At 45.7% G+C, this 18590-nt stretch overlaps 2 protein-coding genes across 2 annotated transcripts in view; one reads left to right on the forward strand and one right to left on the reverse strand.

Moving 5' to 3' along the window:
• Positions 1-5590, forward strand: part of LOC128760988 (voltage-dependent calcium channel subunit alpha-2/delta-2-like) — a 35028-nt gene extending 29438 nt beyond the window's left edge. The window contains exons 32-38 of the mRNA XM_053868800.1: positions 738-890; positions 967-1019; positions 1132-1187; positions 1667-1790; positions 1872-1981; positions 2074-2156; positions 3373-5590. Coding sequence (XP_053724775.1) covers positions 738-890; positions 967-1019; positions 1132-1187; positions 1667-1790; positions 1872-1981; positions 2074-2156; positions 3373-3483 — 690 coding nt within the window. The 3' untranslated portion in view covers positions 3484-5590. The remainder of the gene's footprint in view (positions 1-737; positions 891-966; positions 1020-1131; positions 1188-1666; positions 1791-1871; positions 1982-2073; positions 2157-3372) is intronic.
• A 3249-nt stretch (positions 5591-8839) lies between these two features.
• LOC128760987 (myosin heavy chain, fast skeletal muscle-like) lies at positions 8840-18428 on the reverse strand. Its single transcript, XM_053868799.1, has 41 exons — positions 18362-18428; positions 18125-18168; positions 17617-17832; positions 17394-17537; positions 17147-17303; positions 17047-17074; positions 16860-16971; positions 16680-16772; positions 16537-16600; positions 16324-16422; positions 16152-16255; positions 15947-16085; positions 15756-15874; positions 15516-15665; positions 15264-15434; positions 14880-15186; positions 14732-14802; positions 14578-14665; positions 14378-14495; positions 14173-14296; positions 13972-14108; positions 13646-13901; positions 13206-13448; positions 12952-13128; positions 12713-12858; positions 12543-12633; positions 12092-12481; positions 11895-12021; positions 11654-11772; positions 11391-11587; positions 11130-11313; positions 10900-11065; positions 10701-10825; positions 10303-10611; positions 10021-10224; positions 9817-9942; positions 9571-9741; positions 9393-9497; positions 9229-9324; positions 9022-9153; positions 8840-8945 (listed from the first exon to the last, which is right to left on the reverse strand). The coding sequence occupies exons 3-41, from the start codon at positions 17815-17817 to the stop codon at positions 8925-8927; spliced, it is 5811 nt and encodes a 1936-aa protein (XP_053724774.1). The 5' UTR covers positions 17818-17832; positions 18125-18168; positions 18362-18428; the 3' UTR covers positions 8840-8924.
• Positions 18429-18590: the final 162 nt, after the last annotated feature.

Raw genomic sequence — 18590 nt, forward strand, 5'->3', positions numbered from 1 at the left:
AGGTGTTGAGGAGACAAAGTCAGAGAGGCTAGATAGAGATGGTTTGGACATGTACAGAGGAGAGAGAGAGCCAGTACATTGGTAGGAAGATGTTGAGGTTGGAACTGCCAGGCAGAAGGTGGAGAGGAAGGACAAAGAGGAGATTGATGGAGGTGGTGAAGGAGGACATGAGGTTTGTAGGTTTGAGAGAAGAGGAAGCAGAGGACAGGGGGAGATGGAGGAGGATGATCCTCTGTGGCCACCTCTGAAGGGAGAAGCCGAAAGGAAAAGAAGACTTTTAAAGGACCATGAAATGCAGTTCTGTAACTGGCCAATGAATGAAACAGTGTGAAGTACATGTAGTGCTCTTTGTGCTTTATAGCCCTCTTCAATTGAGAATAGCAGGTCATTGTTTTCAAACAGTCGCATCCCATCAGTCTCATGATGCATAAGAGGTCTGTAAGGTCGATAGTACAGCTTGAACTGTAGATGGCGTCATTGAGTTTTAAACTGAAGGCGAACTGAACTATGTGACCATCAGTAAACGTTTGTATCACATGAAATGACCATGAAAAGAATATCACTGTGTTTGCATGTTTCTTTTTTGTTCAACGGTGGCAGTAAAATCGTGGCGATCTCTGACCCCACCGGAGTTAGTAACTGTCCATGAATTTTAATCAAAAGTATTTTGATGAAAATAGACAAACCCATTAAACTCTGTTAAAAATTGCATGTTAAATTGGATGTCTACTACACAGATCGGCCTCTTTTTCGGGGACGTCGACCCTCACCTCATGTATGCGCTCTACAACAACTCCATCTTCACCCGACGCCAGTCCTTCCACTACCAGTCTGCGTGTGAGCCCGTCAGCAGCAGCCACACCGGAGCGGCACCCAGAGGGATCTTTGTGGTGAAGCACCAACCATTGCATTTTCCCACTTTCAACGTTCGTGTGTGATGTTTTCCCCCCTGTATTTGCTTCACAGCCGTCTATCGCTGACGTCCTCAACCTGGCGTGGTGGACGTCCACAGTGGCTTGGTGAGTGAGACGACGTCATCCTCCAAACCAAAACCACCTTTTAGGAAATGTGCCGGTCACCATTACGATCATGGGTGTTTCACAAACTTTGTCGCTGCGCTCATCTCGACAGGTCTGTGATCCAGCAGCTGCTGTATGGGCTGACATACAACAGCTGGCTCTTCCAAGGTGTGTGTGCACGTGAAGGCATGTGTGTGTGTGTGTGTCTCCGACCGTACACGTTGGTCCAAATGTTGCTGCCTGCTGTCATTCCTCACGATTATCCTGAGAGAACCTCTCAGGTTTTAGGAGCATGGCTAACATGTTTGTGTTTGGAACGTGTTGACACACATGCTGGACGTATACAGTATGCAACAAGACGATTCAAAGGTCCTTAGACAGTTATAAAAGGATATTACTGTGAGCTTATTGTGCCACGCAGTAAGAAGGTTGCTGGGTTGAATCCAGGTCTAAATCTGACTGAGGCATTTCTGTCCCATCACAACTGCACAAGGACCACTATTTGCTCCAAAATGTTCCCAAATTTTTCTTTCTTCTTAGTTAGTGGAGAGACGCGGCCAACCTGTCAACCTTCATACGTCGTAAACAATCTCAGTTTTAGCCATATATTCACTGCTCAAGGGTGTGACAGGAGTTTCTCCGTACAGACGACGTCCTGGTCGATGGGTTCGAGATGAAGGAGAGCAGCTGTGTGACCATCCAGAGCCAGTTCTACTTCACCAACACCACAAACTCTTACAACGTGCTGCAGGACTGTGGAAACTGCTCACGGTGGGCTCCTTTTTTAAAAATGTATTTTCCAGCCAGAATGTCTAGCTGGTTTTTCATGACACCGCTGTGACCTCATCGCAGACTGTTCCACGCCAAGAGGATAGAGAACACCAACCTGCTGTTCGTGGTGGCGGAGACGCTGCCCTGCAGCTCCTGTGAGATCGAGAGACTGACCCAGGTCAGGACTGAGTGTATCCTTGTCACGCTCGCTTAGATGGTGCTGAAGGTGCAGCCTGCCCCATCATGTTGTCAGTCAAGTGAAATCCCTTGACTCAGGACTCAGTCCAGGAGGAGAATCCCTGCGAAGTGCTGAGCAACGCAAGATATCGTAAAGGCCCGACGACCTGCCTTGACTACAGTGCCTTTGTAAGTGCTGACCTGGCGCTTTATCATTTTCCTGGAGGCACAAAATAGGAAGGCAACCAAACAAACAACTTCACATCCGGATGATCCGCAACATTTTGGTGCAGCTGTGGAGAGATGATAGTTAACTTGGAAGGGGGAAGTCTGAGCTGGAATTGGCTGAAGTCAGACTGTTGCATTTTTCAAAGTCGGAAGACAAGATCGGAACGTCATCCGTCATTCTCATGCATGCCTTGTTCGAATATACACAACTTCTACTATAGTGCTGCTAGATAACCCGCCAGATGAAGAGGAAACTTTCTTTCAGCGTATTTTGTTCATTCCAAACTTCTATTTTTATGTTCGGGCAATCCTGTTTGGATTGCGTACTCTGGGCAGTCAAGATTCTCAAGTGTCCACAGCTCCGCCCACAGAGCGGATCTCCTGGAGGACCGGAGACGAAAAGCAGCAGCTGATACCGGCTCTGGTGTCAGAACTTCACTCGGGCAAAAACAGCACATTTTGAGCGCTTTAATGTCACTAACAGATGTGAGGAGTTCATGATTCCACTTCAGAACATTGGTCAGTTTGTTTCATGAGTCAGTCTCCATGCTGGAGCCCGTTTCAAAACTAGTTTAGCAGTGATGCTCATGCATTTTTAAGTTTGGGTGCACCACTGACCTTTCTACGGATCAGACAGCACCACTGCACCCGCGGCTTATAGAATGCTGCGGCTTATGGATGAACAAGATTTATTCTCATTCTTTAATTTAGTGGGTGGGGCTAATGTTCTGACACGGGTTTTCGGTAAATAAGTGTAATGCTGTTGATGGTACAGTTGGATGTGTTGGAAGAAATGTCCTCTGGTTTTTGAAGTGTATGATCACAACTAACATTTAACGGGTTAGTTACAAGCTAAATACTGTGGCAGGAAAAGTATAAGAGAAGAGACAAAATGTAAGGAGAGGCAAAGTTTAAAATGTTTATGGGACTGAAGATGATTGTTGAAATTGTTGCGAGCTGTTGCAGTATAAAGGATTTTAGACGCTGCAAGTAAAATAAAGGACACGTTTTTAACAGTGCTGCGCGCAAATATGAAGCGTGTTTAGTGGCTCATCACGGCGATGCACTCTAGGTTTGGGCTCAAGTTAAACATACAGAGCAGTGCATCAAGACAGCAGGTGAGTTTGGATTTTGCAAACCTGCCTGAGCTCACTCTGGTCTCTTTCTGATGTCCCAGGAAAACACGTCAGAGTGTGGACGAGGTCACCTGCTGCAGTCGTCTCTCGGACTCCTCCTTTTCTCTCAGCTCCTGCTGCCTTTCTTTCATCTGTGCACAAATGCTGGCTGACAGGCCTCATCTCTCCAGGCTCCTCTCCAAGTCAGATCAAAGAGAAACTCTGAAACTCTCCCCGTTTTGATCCGCCTCGTTTCATCTTTGTTGTTTGCGTCTCAACTCTTGAGGAAAATATAGAAGCACAGAAAACAAAAGTCACGTCGTCTTTGAACGAGAGATGTTGTCGCTTGAGACCAGGGAACAGGAAGTGATGGAGGTTGGCTGCGGGTTCACGGTAACAGAGGTTGAGTTGCTGAGTTTCTTCACCATCTCGTATGAAACATGCTACGTTTCTTGGTCACCTGGGCCTGTTTTTCTTTTTTTTTAGCCACTCAACAGAGTCAGCTCCTCATCTCTTAACCAATGACTCAGCATGATGCCCCTCTTTCTTTGTGTTCAATTTGATTGTTTTCAAAGACACTGTGGAAACTCGAGAGCTGCCAGTGCAAGTCACAGTGAGCAGAAACACAAATCTGGCGTTTGAGTCCAAAACTCCAGGCAGAGATCAACCGTCTTGTCTTTATTTGTCTTGTGTCGAAGCAGAATTTATGCACCTATGTCGCTTCTGTCTGAGGAATGTAGCTTCCTATCAGTGTTTCTCACTTTCAGTCCGTGACGCTTCTGTTTATCTGCTCGATGTTTTCTGATATATATATATATATATATATATTTCCATTTGGTCAAGCAAGTGTTGCATTCAAACTTTGGCTATTTGTGAATGTATCTGCTCCTAAAACAAACATTTGCGCAATATTGATCAATAATCGACACCAATGTTTACAAGAGCTTTGTGTTCACTCCACTGGATCAGAGGACTGGAGCATCACCGGTGTAGTGTTGAGAACAGTTCATTGTTCAGTTGTACTTGGCGTCTCTGTGAAACACTTCTACTGATCAAATGGAAATATTGGCCAACATTTAAATATCGCTGCAACCTGAAAATGTTTGCGCCGCTGGTGTTTTAGAGTCTATAGTTTTTTGTGTGCGTGAGTCAGCCTGTTGTTCCAGCCTGCAGTGCCTTGCTGCACAGGAGGAACAGGCGGAGGTCAGACCTTCTCACCCTGCTGCCCGGGTGACGGACGTCCAGGAGCTTGTGTTTCTGAAGCTGTGGATGAAGGTTCAGAAGCACAGCAGTCGCCTCCTGCCTTCTCTCGGACGTCTCTGCTCGCGTTGCTTCCCACTGTGGTCCAGACTGGAGCACCTGCCGTCTCACCTGCCCACTGAACTTGGAAAGACTTGAGTCAGTTCTTATGGCTCCCTCTGCTGGACTCGAGCATGACCGGGTCCTGACCCCGCGACACTCTGTTAGGCCACATTACTGCCACTGCAGTCCTGGTATTTTGGAAGTGAGAAACTTTTTGAGTTTGAGGGCTCATTTGATAAAGCGTGAAGCCGGTTCCGATCATCACAGGTGAGTATTTAAACGCCAAACACTCTGTGTTTTCTAGAAAAGCATTTTGTGAATCTTCTAGTTGAAGTCTGTGTTTGCATGATGTTTCAACAGGACTTTTGTAAATAGTCAGAGGGTGAGAGAGGAGCGTCCTCCTCGGCCACATCTGTCCATAAATGAGTGAAGCTGAGAGTTTGACTTCAGTGAAGCCAAATTAACTGTCAGCGTCTGCAGTTTACAACATGTTCAGCCAGTCAAAGCACAGAAGAGTGTCGAACCAACTGCCTGATGTTCTGGAAAGATGTCTCTCTTATTGAAAGTTGAAGGGAATCATTAGCAGCATGAGTGGCTCCAGTTTCTTTATGGATAAGTTATAATTTGTGGTGAATTTCTTTTCGCTGTTGTTGAACGGATCATAGCTGAATGTGTTTGCAGGTGGTGCGGACAAAAGAAGGGGAACAGGAATTTCTTAATATTCTCTCGTTCGTCTGTGTCCTTTAGTTTGCCAGTATTTTTAAAAGCGATTCTTTTGGCTGTAACTTTGCTTCTTCATTTGCTGACGTTGTTTACAGTTGACTCTCTTCGTGCCAGTCTTGAACGCCACCTCATTTTTGTATAGACGATGCCAAGCAGTGCAACACGAAGGCCAACTTTGTAAAGAGTTTCTCAGTCACACTAGAAATGGCTATTTAAATGTTTATATCTTTGGTGATTAAACGCTATTATTTTTCACTTCAGCTCTGTGTCGTCGATGTTGCCTCAGTATTGTGATCTCAGCTGCAAGGAAATATTGACTCATAATGAGAATCCCCATTATTATTATTATTATTATTATTATTATTATTATTATTATTATTATTATTATTATTATATAATGCTTGTTGTTATTATTATTATTTTTACTGTTATTATTATTATTATTATTGATGTTGTCAAGAGATTTTTTTTTGTTACTTTTAGAGAATAAAATTGAGATAGAGATTAATAACATTTTAAATTAAAAATCTTGTTTCTACATACCATGATTATCTTGATATTATTTATATATTAAGAGTGAATTTGTTGCAAATATAACTTGAAAGAAGATTTTATCAATGGACATTTATCATTTTATCACTTTGGTGTGAGCAAACGCAATTAAAAATTATACTCTTTATTTATGTATTATCATTATTATTATTATTATTATTATTGTTGTTGTTGTTGTTATTATTATTATTTAAAACATGTAAATAAGTCCGCCATTTAGATGTTATTATTATTTCTTAATTCATATTAAATCAGATTTTTTTTAATCTGTTTCAAAAGGGTTGTGTATTATGAAACTTATCAGTTTTTATTGTGTAATTTCAAAAAAATTAAACCAGACAAAAACAACAATGCAAGGATCACGAATCAACTACTAGTATGTCAATTTAGATCACTTCACTTCCACAAATAAACATGAACGATACCTTCAATATCAGTGTGAAAAATTATTTTAACAAACTAAAATAAAAATTACAAACTACAAAGTACATTTTATTTTTAAAACTTAAGCATATATAAAATATCACAAAACTGAATTCCGCATATGAGCTGTGAAAACTACAGAGAAAACACATAAAAGACACATAAACAAAGGTCTCACAATAATAATAATAATGTTGCTTATGGCTTCAGCTTCAATGTAAGCGAAGCACTGCAATGCCGACACGTGGACATATGTATATCAATGTTCACAAGACAATATTAAAATAAAGCTTCAGCTCATTGGTTGCATTGAGGGACTCAAGAATAAACCTTTTGGGAAGCCACACCATCATTTAAAAATACACAACGAACTTATCTCTTCATGTCATACTTTACTTAATATATGAATGACTGTTGATTTATTTTTAACGTGTGTACAATTTGAACTAAAACTATTTATCACTTAGAAGCTGCTCCTGCTGCCAGTCACACCAAGCTTCTGTTGCTCAACAGGTAAAGACAGTGACAGAGACACGCAGGGTCGGGTGGGCTGGTGTGTGTGACTCAGACAAAGTTGGGCTGCGGTTGAAACATGAAGAGACCTGGGATGACAGGAGAAGCAGATGACCCGGATGGTGGGGGGTGGGGTGAGGGGGGATTCAGCACTGTTGGGTTCATATGATGATATGGACGGATGAAGGAGGCGAGACGGTCAGCACCATGAACGGCTGAGGCTGCAGTTAATTCAATAAATGATCATGAAAATTCTGAGCAAAGCTGGTCTTCTTAGGTTCATGGCCACCACTCTTAACAATCAAAATAGACTCTGGATTACTCCAGATCAGCCGCATTGTCCACGTAAGCTCCAGTGGAAATGAACCTGGTCTGCGTGAGTGGAGTTCCTCTCTGATCACTGATCCATCTGAAGCTGGAACACGGAATGTCACTGCTCGGCCGCAGCTGTCCAGGATTAAAACATGAATTTTGGGAGGCTCAGCTTGGAGCTAAAGAGCGATGGAGGAGTGGGGCGGCTGGTATGACCCCCCGCCCCCCGCACATTTGGCCTCAGTGTCCATCAGTGAGGATAAGATGCAGAAGGCAGGGGGCCTCCGGGGGGAAGCTGATAGGCCCGTGGCTGCTCCCACAAACCCATAAAGCTCCGGGGAGAGTTTTGGGATGTTTTGGCTTCACCGGATGAGTCAAGTCCCACAAAGCACCTGCTCTCCATTGTCTAGCGAGGACACTTGTCCCACAGGACTCAGGAAGAGTCTCCGATTTAGAAGTGATATCAGACCATCAGTGTTTGGCAAAGCAGTTTAAAATGTATTGTTATTTTAATGCCTCATCGGCTGCAGTACAAATCCAGCAGACCGCTGAGGTTCATCTCCCACTGCTGAATGCAAGAGGCATCACACACGACTGGCTGCTCTTCATTTCGGGTAAAACACCTTTTTGCTTCTGTTAGGAATAATAGACATAAGATGAGCGACAAATAGAACTCCAGCTAAAGTTACAGGGAGTTGTTCTGCGTTGTAAAAGATGTGTCTCCGGACCACATGTCAGGTCTGTTTCTTTCTTTCTTTCTCATGTTTTGGTCTTGTTTTGGGTTAACTAAATTAAGTAACTGGCGAGTGTGTTGAGGGGGCGCCAGGTTAGAATTAACAGAAGAGAGCAGTACAAAACTATAACTTGTGCGTGAAGAAATGAAGGACTGGTCCAAAAGGAAGATGAAAAGTGATGAGTTTTAGTGGTGGTCTGTCGCACGAGGGTGCTCAAAGTCCCCTTTGCTATTGAAGAAGGACCTTTAAACCTTTTGACTCCCAGGGCCTTAACTTTCTCGACATAACAAGTTCAAAATAAATAAAAAATCAGGAGGAGCAAATCTAGTGATTGGCTTCAAAAATGAAGCCACACCTGTTTAATTCGGTGGGGGCTTTGAAATAAGATAACACAAAAAATATGTTAACTGTACTGGAAATAGTGACACGCTATTGACTCACTGCTGTGCTTGAACACCACAAAAACCAGCACCGGCGCCACTGGCCCACTCAGGGACATTTGGAAGCAGAACACGAATCTTGAGTTATGAAAATGTAAATAAAGGAGAGTTTATGATAACATGTTACAAGCATTGTCTCTGGTTTAAACTTACACATACACCTGATATTTTCAAACACAATTGAATTGGCGCATTACGGTGAAAGTTCAATTCTGTAATGTAACTTCACGGTGGGGACACCGGAAGTGAGACGAAACAAAGAGACTTGAACTCACGTCTGGCTCGACAATAAATGTGTGGAGACATATTTCAGGAGGAATTTCGGTAAGTTCTTACTTCACAACTTACAGCGAAACAGTGTTTAAATGTATTCAAAAACATCTCTTGTTCAAAACGTGTGTACTTTTAAGATCCAAACTTCCAGTTGCTTTTAATTGGAAAAATGTTCAAATAGTAAATCAATAAGGAAAGCGCTCATGCTGCAGTTCAACATATTTGTGCACATGCAAATGAATCAGACTGACAAATGCTTAGTTCAGAACACGATTTATTGAGACCGTGTGAATGAAAACTCATATTTTATGATTCCCTTCAGAGTCTCTCACACCCGCTGTCTTACTCTTCAGCCTCCTTTCCCTGGGAGAAACAGGAAAGCACGACTGTGAAGAGCGATCACACGCAGCTGAACTCTTTGCCAGGCGACAATGTTTACCTTCCCAATCTCCCGACTCTTGGCCCTCAGCTTGTTGACCTGGGACTCGGCGATGTCGGCACGCTCCTGAGCTTCCTCCATCTCGTGCTGCACCTTCCTGTACCTGGACAGGTGAGTGTTGGCCTGCTCCTCCTGGAAGAACGACCACAGCAAAGATTGAGAAGATGGAATGAAGGTGGGTGAAATCATTCTGACAAGGTCACTCACCGCCTCCTCAGACTGTCTCTTGTAGGCCTTGACTTTGAGCTGCAGCTTGTCCACTAGGTCCTGAAGTCGACTGACATTTTTCTTATCCTCTTCAGTCTGTTGAGGTGCATAATGTGAGTCTCCATTTGCATCTGTGTGAGCTGCCTATGGCGCTGAGCACTGACCTGGTAGGTGAGCTCCTTCACTCGCCTCTCATATTTGCGAACCCCTTTCACTGCCTCAGCTCCTCTTCTTTGTTCACTCTCCACCTCAGACTCAAGCTCACGGACCTAAGGCATAGACAGCACATTATACTCAACGTTACACATCATCACATCAGCCTTTCTCAAAGTCGACAGTTACCCGAGCCTCCAGTTTCTGGAGCTGCTTCTTGCCTCCCTTCATGGCCAGATTCTCAGCCTCATCCAGACGGTGCTGCAGGTCCTTGACGGTCACCTCCAGGTTCTTCTTCATCCTCTCCAAATGAGCACTGGTGTCCTGCTCCTTCTTCAGCTCCTCAGCCATCATGGCAGCCTAAGCAAAAGAGCTACAACTCTAACAGCAGACACACAGACAACAGAGACAACAACAGAACACCCTTCAACTCACATCAGTGATGGCTTTTTTGGCCTTCTCTTCAGCATTTCTTGCTTCCTGGACAGCATCTTCAACTTCACCCTGGATCTGAACCAGGTCAGCCTCCAACTTCTTCTTTGTGTTGATGAGGCTTGTATTCTTTAAGTAGGATATAATCACATTAGTGGTCCTAGATCAATGAGGACTTGTGTGTTGTCTTGGATTGTCTCTGCAGACCTGTGAGTGGAGAAGTCCCACGCGCTCGCTGGCATCCACCAGCTCCTGTTCAGCCACTTTGCGACCTCGCTCAGTTTGTTCCAGAGCTACTCTCAGCTCCTCAATCTCAGCCAGCATCAGGTTGTTCCTGCGCTCCACCATGGCCACCTGCTCCTTCATGTCCTCCTGACCTCTGAGGGCTTCATCAAGGTGAAGCTGGGCGTCCTGTGCGCACAAGTGGTAGAGCCATTCAGCCAGCGAGCCTAAAGCTGGATCTTAAATTCTAATAGTCTTTATGCATACTTTGAGTTGTCCCTGGACGTTCCTCAGCTGCTTCTGAGCTTCAGCAGCCTGGCGGTTGGCGTGGCTCAGCTGAATCTCCATCTCATTCAGGTCTCCCTCCATCTTCTTCTTGATCCTCAGGGCATCATTTCTGCTCCTGACCTCAGCATCCAAAGTGCTCTGCATGGTCTCAATGACCCGCTGACTGTTCCTCTTGATCTGGTCAATCTCCTCATCCTTCTCTGCCAGTTTCCTGTCGATTTCACTCTTGACTTGGGTCAGTTCAAGCTGAACACGGAGAATCTTGGACTCTTCATGCTCCAGAGTGGCCTTGGAGCAGATCAGGTCTTAGTTAGCTTAAATGGATCCATCAGACACACAGAAGATCAGAGGAAAGGTTCTACAGCAGTGCAGTTTACCTCAGCCTCCTCGAGAGCAGTCTGGATTTCGGTTTTCTCTGTTTCCACAGTCTTCTTGCCTTTCTCGAGCTCATGAATGGTCTTGCCAGTTTCTCCAAGCTGCTCACTCAGATCTGAAATTTCCTCTGTGGAAGCAGATAAACTGAATAAAAGTGACCGAGATACCACCTGGTTAAAGTCTTTCTAAAATTACTCTTACGTTGCAGGTTCTTGTTCTCCCTCTTCAAGGTCTCCAGGTGATCCAGAGCCTCCTCATATGAGTTCTTCATCTTGAACAGCTCAGTGCTCATAGAACGAGCCTCCTTCATGGATCCCTCCAGCTCTGCCTGGCTCTCCTCGTACTTCTGCTTCCACTCTGCCAGAACCTGATGTCAAGCACAAAGATGAGTGTCAGCTCACCTGTGGTCAACGGAGTCTCTGTCTCCAGACCTTATCAAAGTTCCTCTGCTTCTTGTCGAGGGTGGCAGCGAGAGCGTTGGCTCTCTCCACATCAATCATCAGGTCCTCCACTTCACCAAGCAGCCTCTGTTTGGTCTTTTCCAGAGAGGCACATTTGGCGTTCACCGCCTCAATGGACTCCTCTGCGTCCTGGAGCCGCTGCGCGAGCTTTTTCCTGCACACACATGCATCATTGATGAAGGATCCGCACGGCACTATTTAGTTTTGAGTGAGTCCAGCAGTGACTCTTACTTTGCCTCCTCCAGCTCCTCTGTGCGCTGAATGGCATCAGTCTCATACTTGGTTCTCCACTGGGCCACTTCGCTGTTGGCCTTGGACATGGCACGCTGCAGCTCAGCTTTAGCCTCCTGCTCCTCCTCATACTGCTCCCTGAGAAGGTCGCAGTCGTGTCGAGCTGACTGGACAGCGTGAGCCAGAGCGTTCTTGGCCTGTCACCCCAAAGCAATAACATTATTAGCGCTATTGAAAAGGGGTCTCACTGTTTCCAGCTTTACCTTCACTTCCTCCTCGATGTGTCTCTTCAGCTCTTCAATCTGTTGGGTGTATCCCTGCTTCCCTCTTGTGAGCTGAGAAACAAGAGCTTCTTTTTCTTCCAGCTGGCGAGAAATTTCACCTGCAAAAGATGTTGATTCATGCTCCATGTCTTCGGATATGCTTCACTGTATTTGTCCTCGGCCTGGAAGACCCCCTTATGTTTGCTATGTATTTTAAATCTGTCTGTGAAATACCTCCTACCATTCTCAGTTTGAAGCCTGGCCTTCTGGACACCGATGTCATTGAGTTGACGGACGTTCTCATCGTTCTTGGATTTGAGCTCGCTGAGCTGATCTTCTAGAGTTCTGCACATCTTTTCAAGATTGCCCTGGTGAGACGTCACAAGTTAGTATTGTGGTAGTCCCCGCAGCCAGCAGAAGTAATTGTCACTGCCAAACCTTTGATTTGGCAATGCTCTCCATGTTGCTGCTGAGGTCGTCGATCTCCATCTTGTATTCGCTCTTCTCTTTCTCCAGCTTCTGTTTGACTCGCTGGAGGTTATCGATCTGTTCTCCCAGCTCTGCCACACTGTCCGCCTGCTTCTTACGGAGAGCCGCGGCAGTGGCCTCGTGCTGCAGCGTGGACTCTTCAAGATCACGTCGCAGCTTCTGGAACTCAGCCTCGCGCTTCTTGTTCATCTCGATCTGGGCAGAAGTTGCTCCGCCAGCTTCTTCCAGACGCTCACTGATCTCTTCAAGTTCCCTGGAGAGATCAGACCTCTGCTTCTCCACCTTGGCTCTGGCTGCCCGCTCAGCCTCGATCTCTTCCTCCAGCTCTTCAATGCGAGCCTAAAAGAATGTCCTCAGTTAGGGTGCTATGTTCCCTCAAACCATAATATATAACTTATACCTGAAGCTCCTTGATCTTCTTCTGTAATTGGATTCCAAGTGTCTGCTCATCCTCAATCCTGTTCAGAAGTTGGCTCACTTCAAAGTCCTTCCTGCAGAAGATATCAAGTTGTTCAATAGATGTGTTGTTTAATAAATGAGACCAAGAATGAAATTCAGGGCACGTCATACTTCTTGATTTTCTCATCAGACTGCTGCTTGTCGTTCTCCAGATCCATGATGGATTCCTGAGCCAGTTTCAGATCTCCCTCCAGCTTCCGCTTTGCTCGCTCAAGATCCATGCGAAGCTTCTTTTCTTGCTCCAAAGAACCCTCGAGCTGTCAGGCATCGTGGTGTTTGAGTTTATTTTAGATGGGAAATTCTGTTTCAAAGTAACATTATTATTGTGAAAGTGAAGTAGCGGTACTCACATCATCCACTTGCTGCTCCAGCTTGGTCTTGGCCTTGGTCAGAGTGTTGACTTTGTCCTCCTCTGCCTGAAGGTCATCGAGAGTTTGCTGATGGGCCTCTTGGAGGGCCTTCTTCTCTTTGGACAACTTGGCAATGGTCTCATCTTGAGAAGCCATTTCTTCCACCAGGTTTTTAACCTTTCATGATGATAGTGGCAAATAACTTTTCTGTGCAGAAGGTCTTATTGTGGTCCATAAGTCATGTCAAGAAGTACCTTGTTCTCAGTGGCATGCTTCTCTTTCTCCACTTTGGCCAGAGTGAGCTCCAGGTCATCGATGTCTTTCTTCAACTCGGAGCACTCGTCTTCCAGCTTCCTCTTCTTTGCAGTCAGCTCAGCATTGACTTCCTCCTCATCCTCCAGCCTCTCAGACGTCTCTTTGACTTTGGCCTCCAGCTGAATCTTGGCCTTGATGAGCCCTTCGCACCTCTCCTCTGCATCAGAGAGGTTTTCACTTTCCTACGACACAGACCATGAAACAGGTAAAGCCTGTCGTACCATCAAATCCTGCTTGTTTGTTAATATTCAGGGTGTTTCCAATGAGAAAGCAATGACTTAGATTTAGATTTCTCTTGCATAATATTCCATGAAATAAGCGTTTGAAACTGCAACATCAAAGCTCCAAACTTAGGTCTTTTCTGCTGTCCCATACTTACAGACTGCACTTGCAGCAAGAGGTCATTCTTCTCCTGCAGGAGGGAAACCATCTTCTCCTCCAGCTCCTTCTTCTTAGCCAGAGCCTTCGCCAAGTCCTCCTTGGTCTTCTCAAAGTCCTCTTTCATCTGGGCCATCTCCTTCTCTGTCTCTGCACTCTTGAGCAAAGGTTTGATCTTGAAGTACAGCTTCATCCATGGCCATGTTTTGACGTTCATGAATGAGCGGATGTTGTACTGGATGGAGAAAATGGCCTCTCTGGCAAAAGAAACATGAAGAAATTGGGTCCCGCAGCTTGATAAGTGGCATAAATCTGTAAATTTCCTACCGTCTTTCCATCATCTTAACAAACTCTCGCCTCATGAGATAACCTCTGCACAGAGCCTGAGTCATTGTGACCAGCTCAGCCAGTTTCTCATCCCTCATCTCCTCCAGAGTTCCCAGCAGTCCAGCTTTAAAGAAGACCTGGGAGATAAACAAGACATGAACAGCTGTTCTCATGCTATGCTGCTGCACCATCTCTTACTACCTTTGTGTGTCCAAACTTGTACTGCGAGTGATCCACGTTGATGGAGCCCAAAAGTTTCTCAGAGGCCTTTTTGTTGTCTATAAACTGTCCCTCTGGGATGACACTTGCATTCAGGACTTTATATCTGCAAGAAAATATTTACTTCACCTGTTACAACCCTGTTTTTATGGCAGGCACGCTGTGAAGGTTCACCATCAACCTTTACCTCTGCTTGAAGTCACCATAGAGGATTCTGCTGGGGAAACCTTTCCTGCAGATCCTGATGCCCTCCAGCACACCGTTACACCTCAGCTGGTGGATGACCAGGAAGTTCTCCATCAGACCTATATTGAAGACACCTCCACTTCATAAAAGAGAAAATGATGGCCTTTTTAGATCAGACTTTTGTTCCAAAATAATGCGTACCAGGAGTCTTGGACTCATTGGGAATCAAGCAGCGCACAAAGTGAGGATGGGTGCTCCTCAGGTTTGTCATCAGCTTGCCGAGATTCTCCTGGAGAGTTTAAAGTATGAATGGCTTGTCTCAGTATAAAACATTTCTGCAACATTCTCTCCTCACCCTGAACAACGCAGACACAGTTTGGAAGGACCCGCCCTTTTTCTTGCCACCCTTCTTTCCACCACCCTCAGCTGCCAAGGGGAGAAACAAAGTCATCAACATTTCAGCTGTTGGTCTTATTCTCCTGCAAATAAGGGAGAAAAAGTACCCTCTGCACCGGCGTGCGACGCATACAGGAAGGCCAGCAGCTTGACTGAAGACTTCTGGTAGAGCTGAACAACTGAGTCGTTCAGAGGATCCTTGTTCTTGTCCAGCCAGCCAGCAATGTTGTAGTCCACAGTGCCCGCGTAATGCACCAGAGAAAAGTGGGCCTCGGCCTTACCCTTGGCCGGTTTGGGCTTTTCAAAAGACTTGCTTTTGCCAAGATGCTGGTCATAGAGTTTGTTCTTGAAGGTCGTGTCTGTTGCCTTGGGGAACATACACTCCTCTTCAAGGATGGAGAAGATCCCCATTGGCTGTCGGACAGTGAACAATGATGTCAGTAGAGAAGGTCAAAGTAACATGTTCCGACAGACAGTGTTTCTGCAGGTACCTTCTCTATCAGCTCAATGCAGGCAGCCAGGTCCATACCGAAGTCAATGAACTCCCATTCAATTCCCTCTTTCTTGTACTCTTCTTGCTCCAGGACGAACATGTGGTGGTTGAAAAACTGTTGCAGCTTTTCGTTGGTGAAGTTGATGCACAGCTGCTCCAAGCTGTTGAACTAAGAGATTTCAAATCAAGTTGTCAGTCGCAGCCCACACATTTTAACATTGTTTAGGTGCTGAAATTAAAGGTCACCTACATCAAAGATTTCGAAGCCGGCAATATCCAGCACACCAATGAAGAAGCTTCTGGGCTGTTTGGTGTCCAGCATCTCGTTGATCCTGACCACCATCCACAAGAACATCTTCTCATAGACGGACTTGCAGAGAGCCATGACTGCGTTGTTCACCTGTGGGTGAAAGCAGAAGAAGACACTGAGCATGTGTGAACCTTTAACCTCAGGTTTGGGAGGAAACTTGAGGGCTACAAACATTCCTACCTGCGGCACTGTCTGACCCTTGGTCACAAACTCGTTTCCAACTTTGACTCTTGGGTAGCACAAGGCCTTCAGCAGGTCAGCAGAGTTCAGTCCCATGAGGTATGATATTTTATCAGCAACTGGAAGACAAAGAGAAGTCAGGTCATACTGCAGCAACAAAAGACTGACTCAGCACATTCTGAAGAGCCTACCCTCAGTGCCGTCAGGCTCAGCCTGCTCTTCACGCTGCTTCTGCTTGAACTTCATGTTCCCGTGGTGCATCACAGCTCCAGTCAGCTTGTAGATGCCGATCTTCTCATCCGAACTGAAGCCCAGGATGTCAATGGCAGTCTGCAGGCATCAAAACATCAATAACGGAGCGTGTGGTGGTGAAATTCACACAGTTATTCGTCCTACATCTGTGGCAATGAACTCCTCGACATCATTGATACTCTTGACAGTGATTTCCCCCTGACTGATCATCGGATAGTCAAAAGGGTTGGTAGTGATGAGGAGAGCCTCTGAAGGAGAACAGAAAAGGTCAGTTCCATCACATTTTTAGGAAGAGTCGTCAGTCACTGAGCTCTACCCAGCAGCTCGGGCTTGTGTCCCGTCATGAGCTGATAGAAGATGTGGTAGCTCCTCTCTGCTGACAGCTGGAAGGTCACGCGAGACTTCTCCAGCAGATCTGTCCAGGAGGGAAGGGATTTTACGTTTTAAGGCTCATTGGCACCACAAAACCAACGTGTTCCCAACTGTACTCAGCACTGCTGCGTCTGAGCGTTTCCCTTCCTGGTCTTACATGTTTCAATGTCAGCTGAGGCCAGTTTCCCTGTGGTCCCGAAGTGGATTCGAATGAATTTTCCCTGTTTTAAACCGAAAAGCAGAATCATGTTTAGCATCACGCTGCTGTTGTTGAAAATAACAGGGACAAAAAAAACTTACAAAGCGTGAAGAGTTGTCATTCCTCACAGTTTTGGCGTTACCATAAGCCTCCAGCAGGGGGTTAGCTGCAATGATTTGATCCTCCAGCGACCCCTTAGTGAATGAAAAGAGTGGCCCATGTTTCTCATTCAAGCATTTAATAATGCAATGCTACATCTACATGACAGCAATGCTGCGTACCTGCATTTTGCCAGGAGCATGCTCTTTCTTTGCCCCTCCAGCAACCGCGATTGTCGCAAAGTACTGGATGACACGCTTGGTGTTGACAGTCTTTCCAGCACCGGATTCTCCACTTCACACATAAAACAAGCAACAGAATCAGCCTGGCTTCACTCAGCACAGCATCAAAATGAAAAGCAGAACATACGTGATCAGGATGGACTGGTTTTCACGGTCTGTGAAGAAAGCAAAGTGTTCAGTTTTCTTATCAGTCTACTTATCACATGGTGGCTCGACTTCTCCTTTACCTTGGAGCATGAACTGATAGGCGTTATCAGAGATGGAGAAGATGTGGGGCGGAGCCTCAACCCTCTTCTTGCCTCTGTATCCTGCTACAACCACTGAGTCGTAGACTGGGAGCCACTTGTAGGGGTTCACAGTCACGCAGAACAGCCCTGAGTAGGTCTGTTGTCAGAGGGAGGAGATTTTTGTCTGAGATAAACTCTTCAACTACGATGGACAATGTTTAACCAAGTACATATCAAGTTGTCTCACATAGATCATCCATGCTGCGTAACGCTCTTTGAGGTTATACAGCACAGACGGCTCGCTGAGGTGGGTCATCATGGCCATGTCCTCAATCTTGTCAAACTTCGGGGGGTTCATGGGGAAGACTTCATCTTCTTTGACGGTGATGCTCTGCCATAAACAGGAAGGAGTGTCAGACACGCTCCTGTCTGTATTTCAGTGTGATGGAGGTGCTGGATTTGTGACTCACTTTTCCACCCAGAGTCTCCACAGTGGCTTTACCACCCTCCCGCTTCACCAGTTTACCCTTCAGGTACATCTCAGCGGGCTCAGTCACAAAGTAAGCCGTTTTCGCATCAAACGGTGTGTTCTGAGCCTCGATTCGCTCCCTCTCTGGCTTCCGGAGGTAAACGGCCGCCGGGCCGAAACACTCCATTTCTGAGTCGCCCATGGTGGTGACTGCTTACTGCAAGGAGTTAGTAAAGTCTGTCAAGCTCCAGGTGAAGGCTCAAATAAAAACATCTGCACCGACAGTGTGGCTATTAAAAGCCTTTCAATGAGACGGTAAAAAAGTATTTGCGCTGGCTTCAGTACACTGCAGTCAGCAGCTCATGCCTAACATTTGTTCTCTGACAAACACAAATTGAATTGGAACATTCTTAATAAAGTAGATTAGCACGTTTAAGAGAAGCCAATTGTTCATGATGTGCATCCCTCACATGGTTAGGTAGCTCTTGAATGTCAGTGCCATCACTCACCTGTTTCCCTTCCCTGCAGGACAGATGATAATCTCTGGAGGATTCTGATGAAGAAAAAGAGCGTAGAGGATTTAGTTCAATTCCTGGGGAGCCTTATTCAACGTGAAACAATGATGTCCTGGCATACGAGCAGCAGTTCTGCATAAGCTCAGTGGTCTGGCAGTAAGTGGCCATGCCCTGCATTGTTCATTAAGCTGCAGGCTTTCCCACTCTAATACGGGACTGTTACTCACTCACCTTGACTTGCAGCCTGCCAGTCCTCAGGGTGCCCAACCCTCCGTCTTATATAGAGAGATCACTCTTCCCATGCCAGCAAGGTCGCTCTTTATTTGGGCATGCAGTTTTAGGGTCTTTGCTTGTGTATTTTTGCCCGCAGTCTGATCTCTCGCATCTTTCATCACTAATGCTTTTCCACAGATTGAACTGTCATCGTGGTCGGCAACAACTGGGAGTCAACCAGAGAATA

Source organism: Synchiropus splendidus, chromosome 6 (assembly GCF_027744825.2).
Source record: "Synchiropus splendidus isolate RoL2022-P1 chromosome 6, RoL_Sspl_1.0, whole genome shotgun sequence".
Lineage (NCBI taxonomy): Eukaryota > Metazoa > Chordata > Actinopteri > Syngnathiformes > Callionymidae > Synchiropus > Synchiropus splendidus.

Excerpts from the sequence above, each read along its gene's own strand:
- LOC128760987 (XM_053868799.1), bottom strand. The coding sequence starts at position 17,817 with ATGGGCGACTCAGAAATGGAGTGTTTCGGCCCGGCGGCCGTTTACCTC. Across the intron at positions 12,859-12,951 it reads TGGAGCAGCAAGTGGATGAT|CTCGAGGGTTCTTTGGAGCA; the intron begins GTGAGTACCGCT and ends GATGCCTGACAG. Across the intron at positions 11,773-11,894 it reads CAGGCTTCAAACTGAGAATG|GTGAAATTTCTCGCCAGCTG; the intron begins GTAGGAGGTATT and ends CATCTTTTGCAG.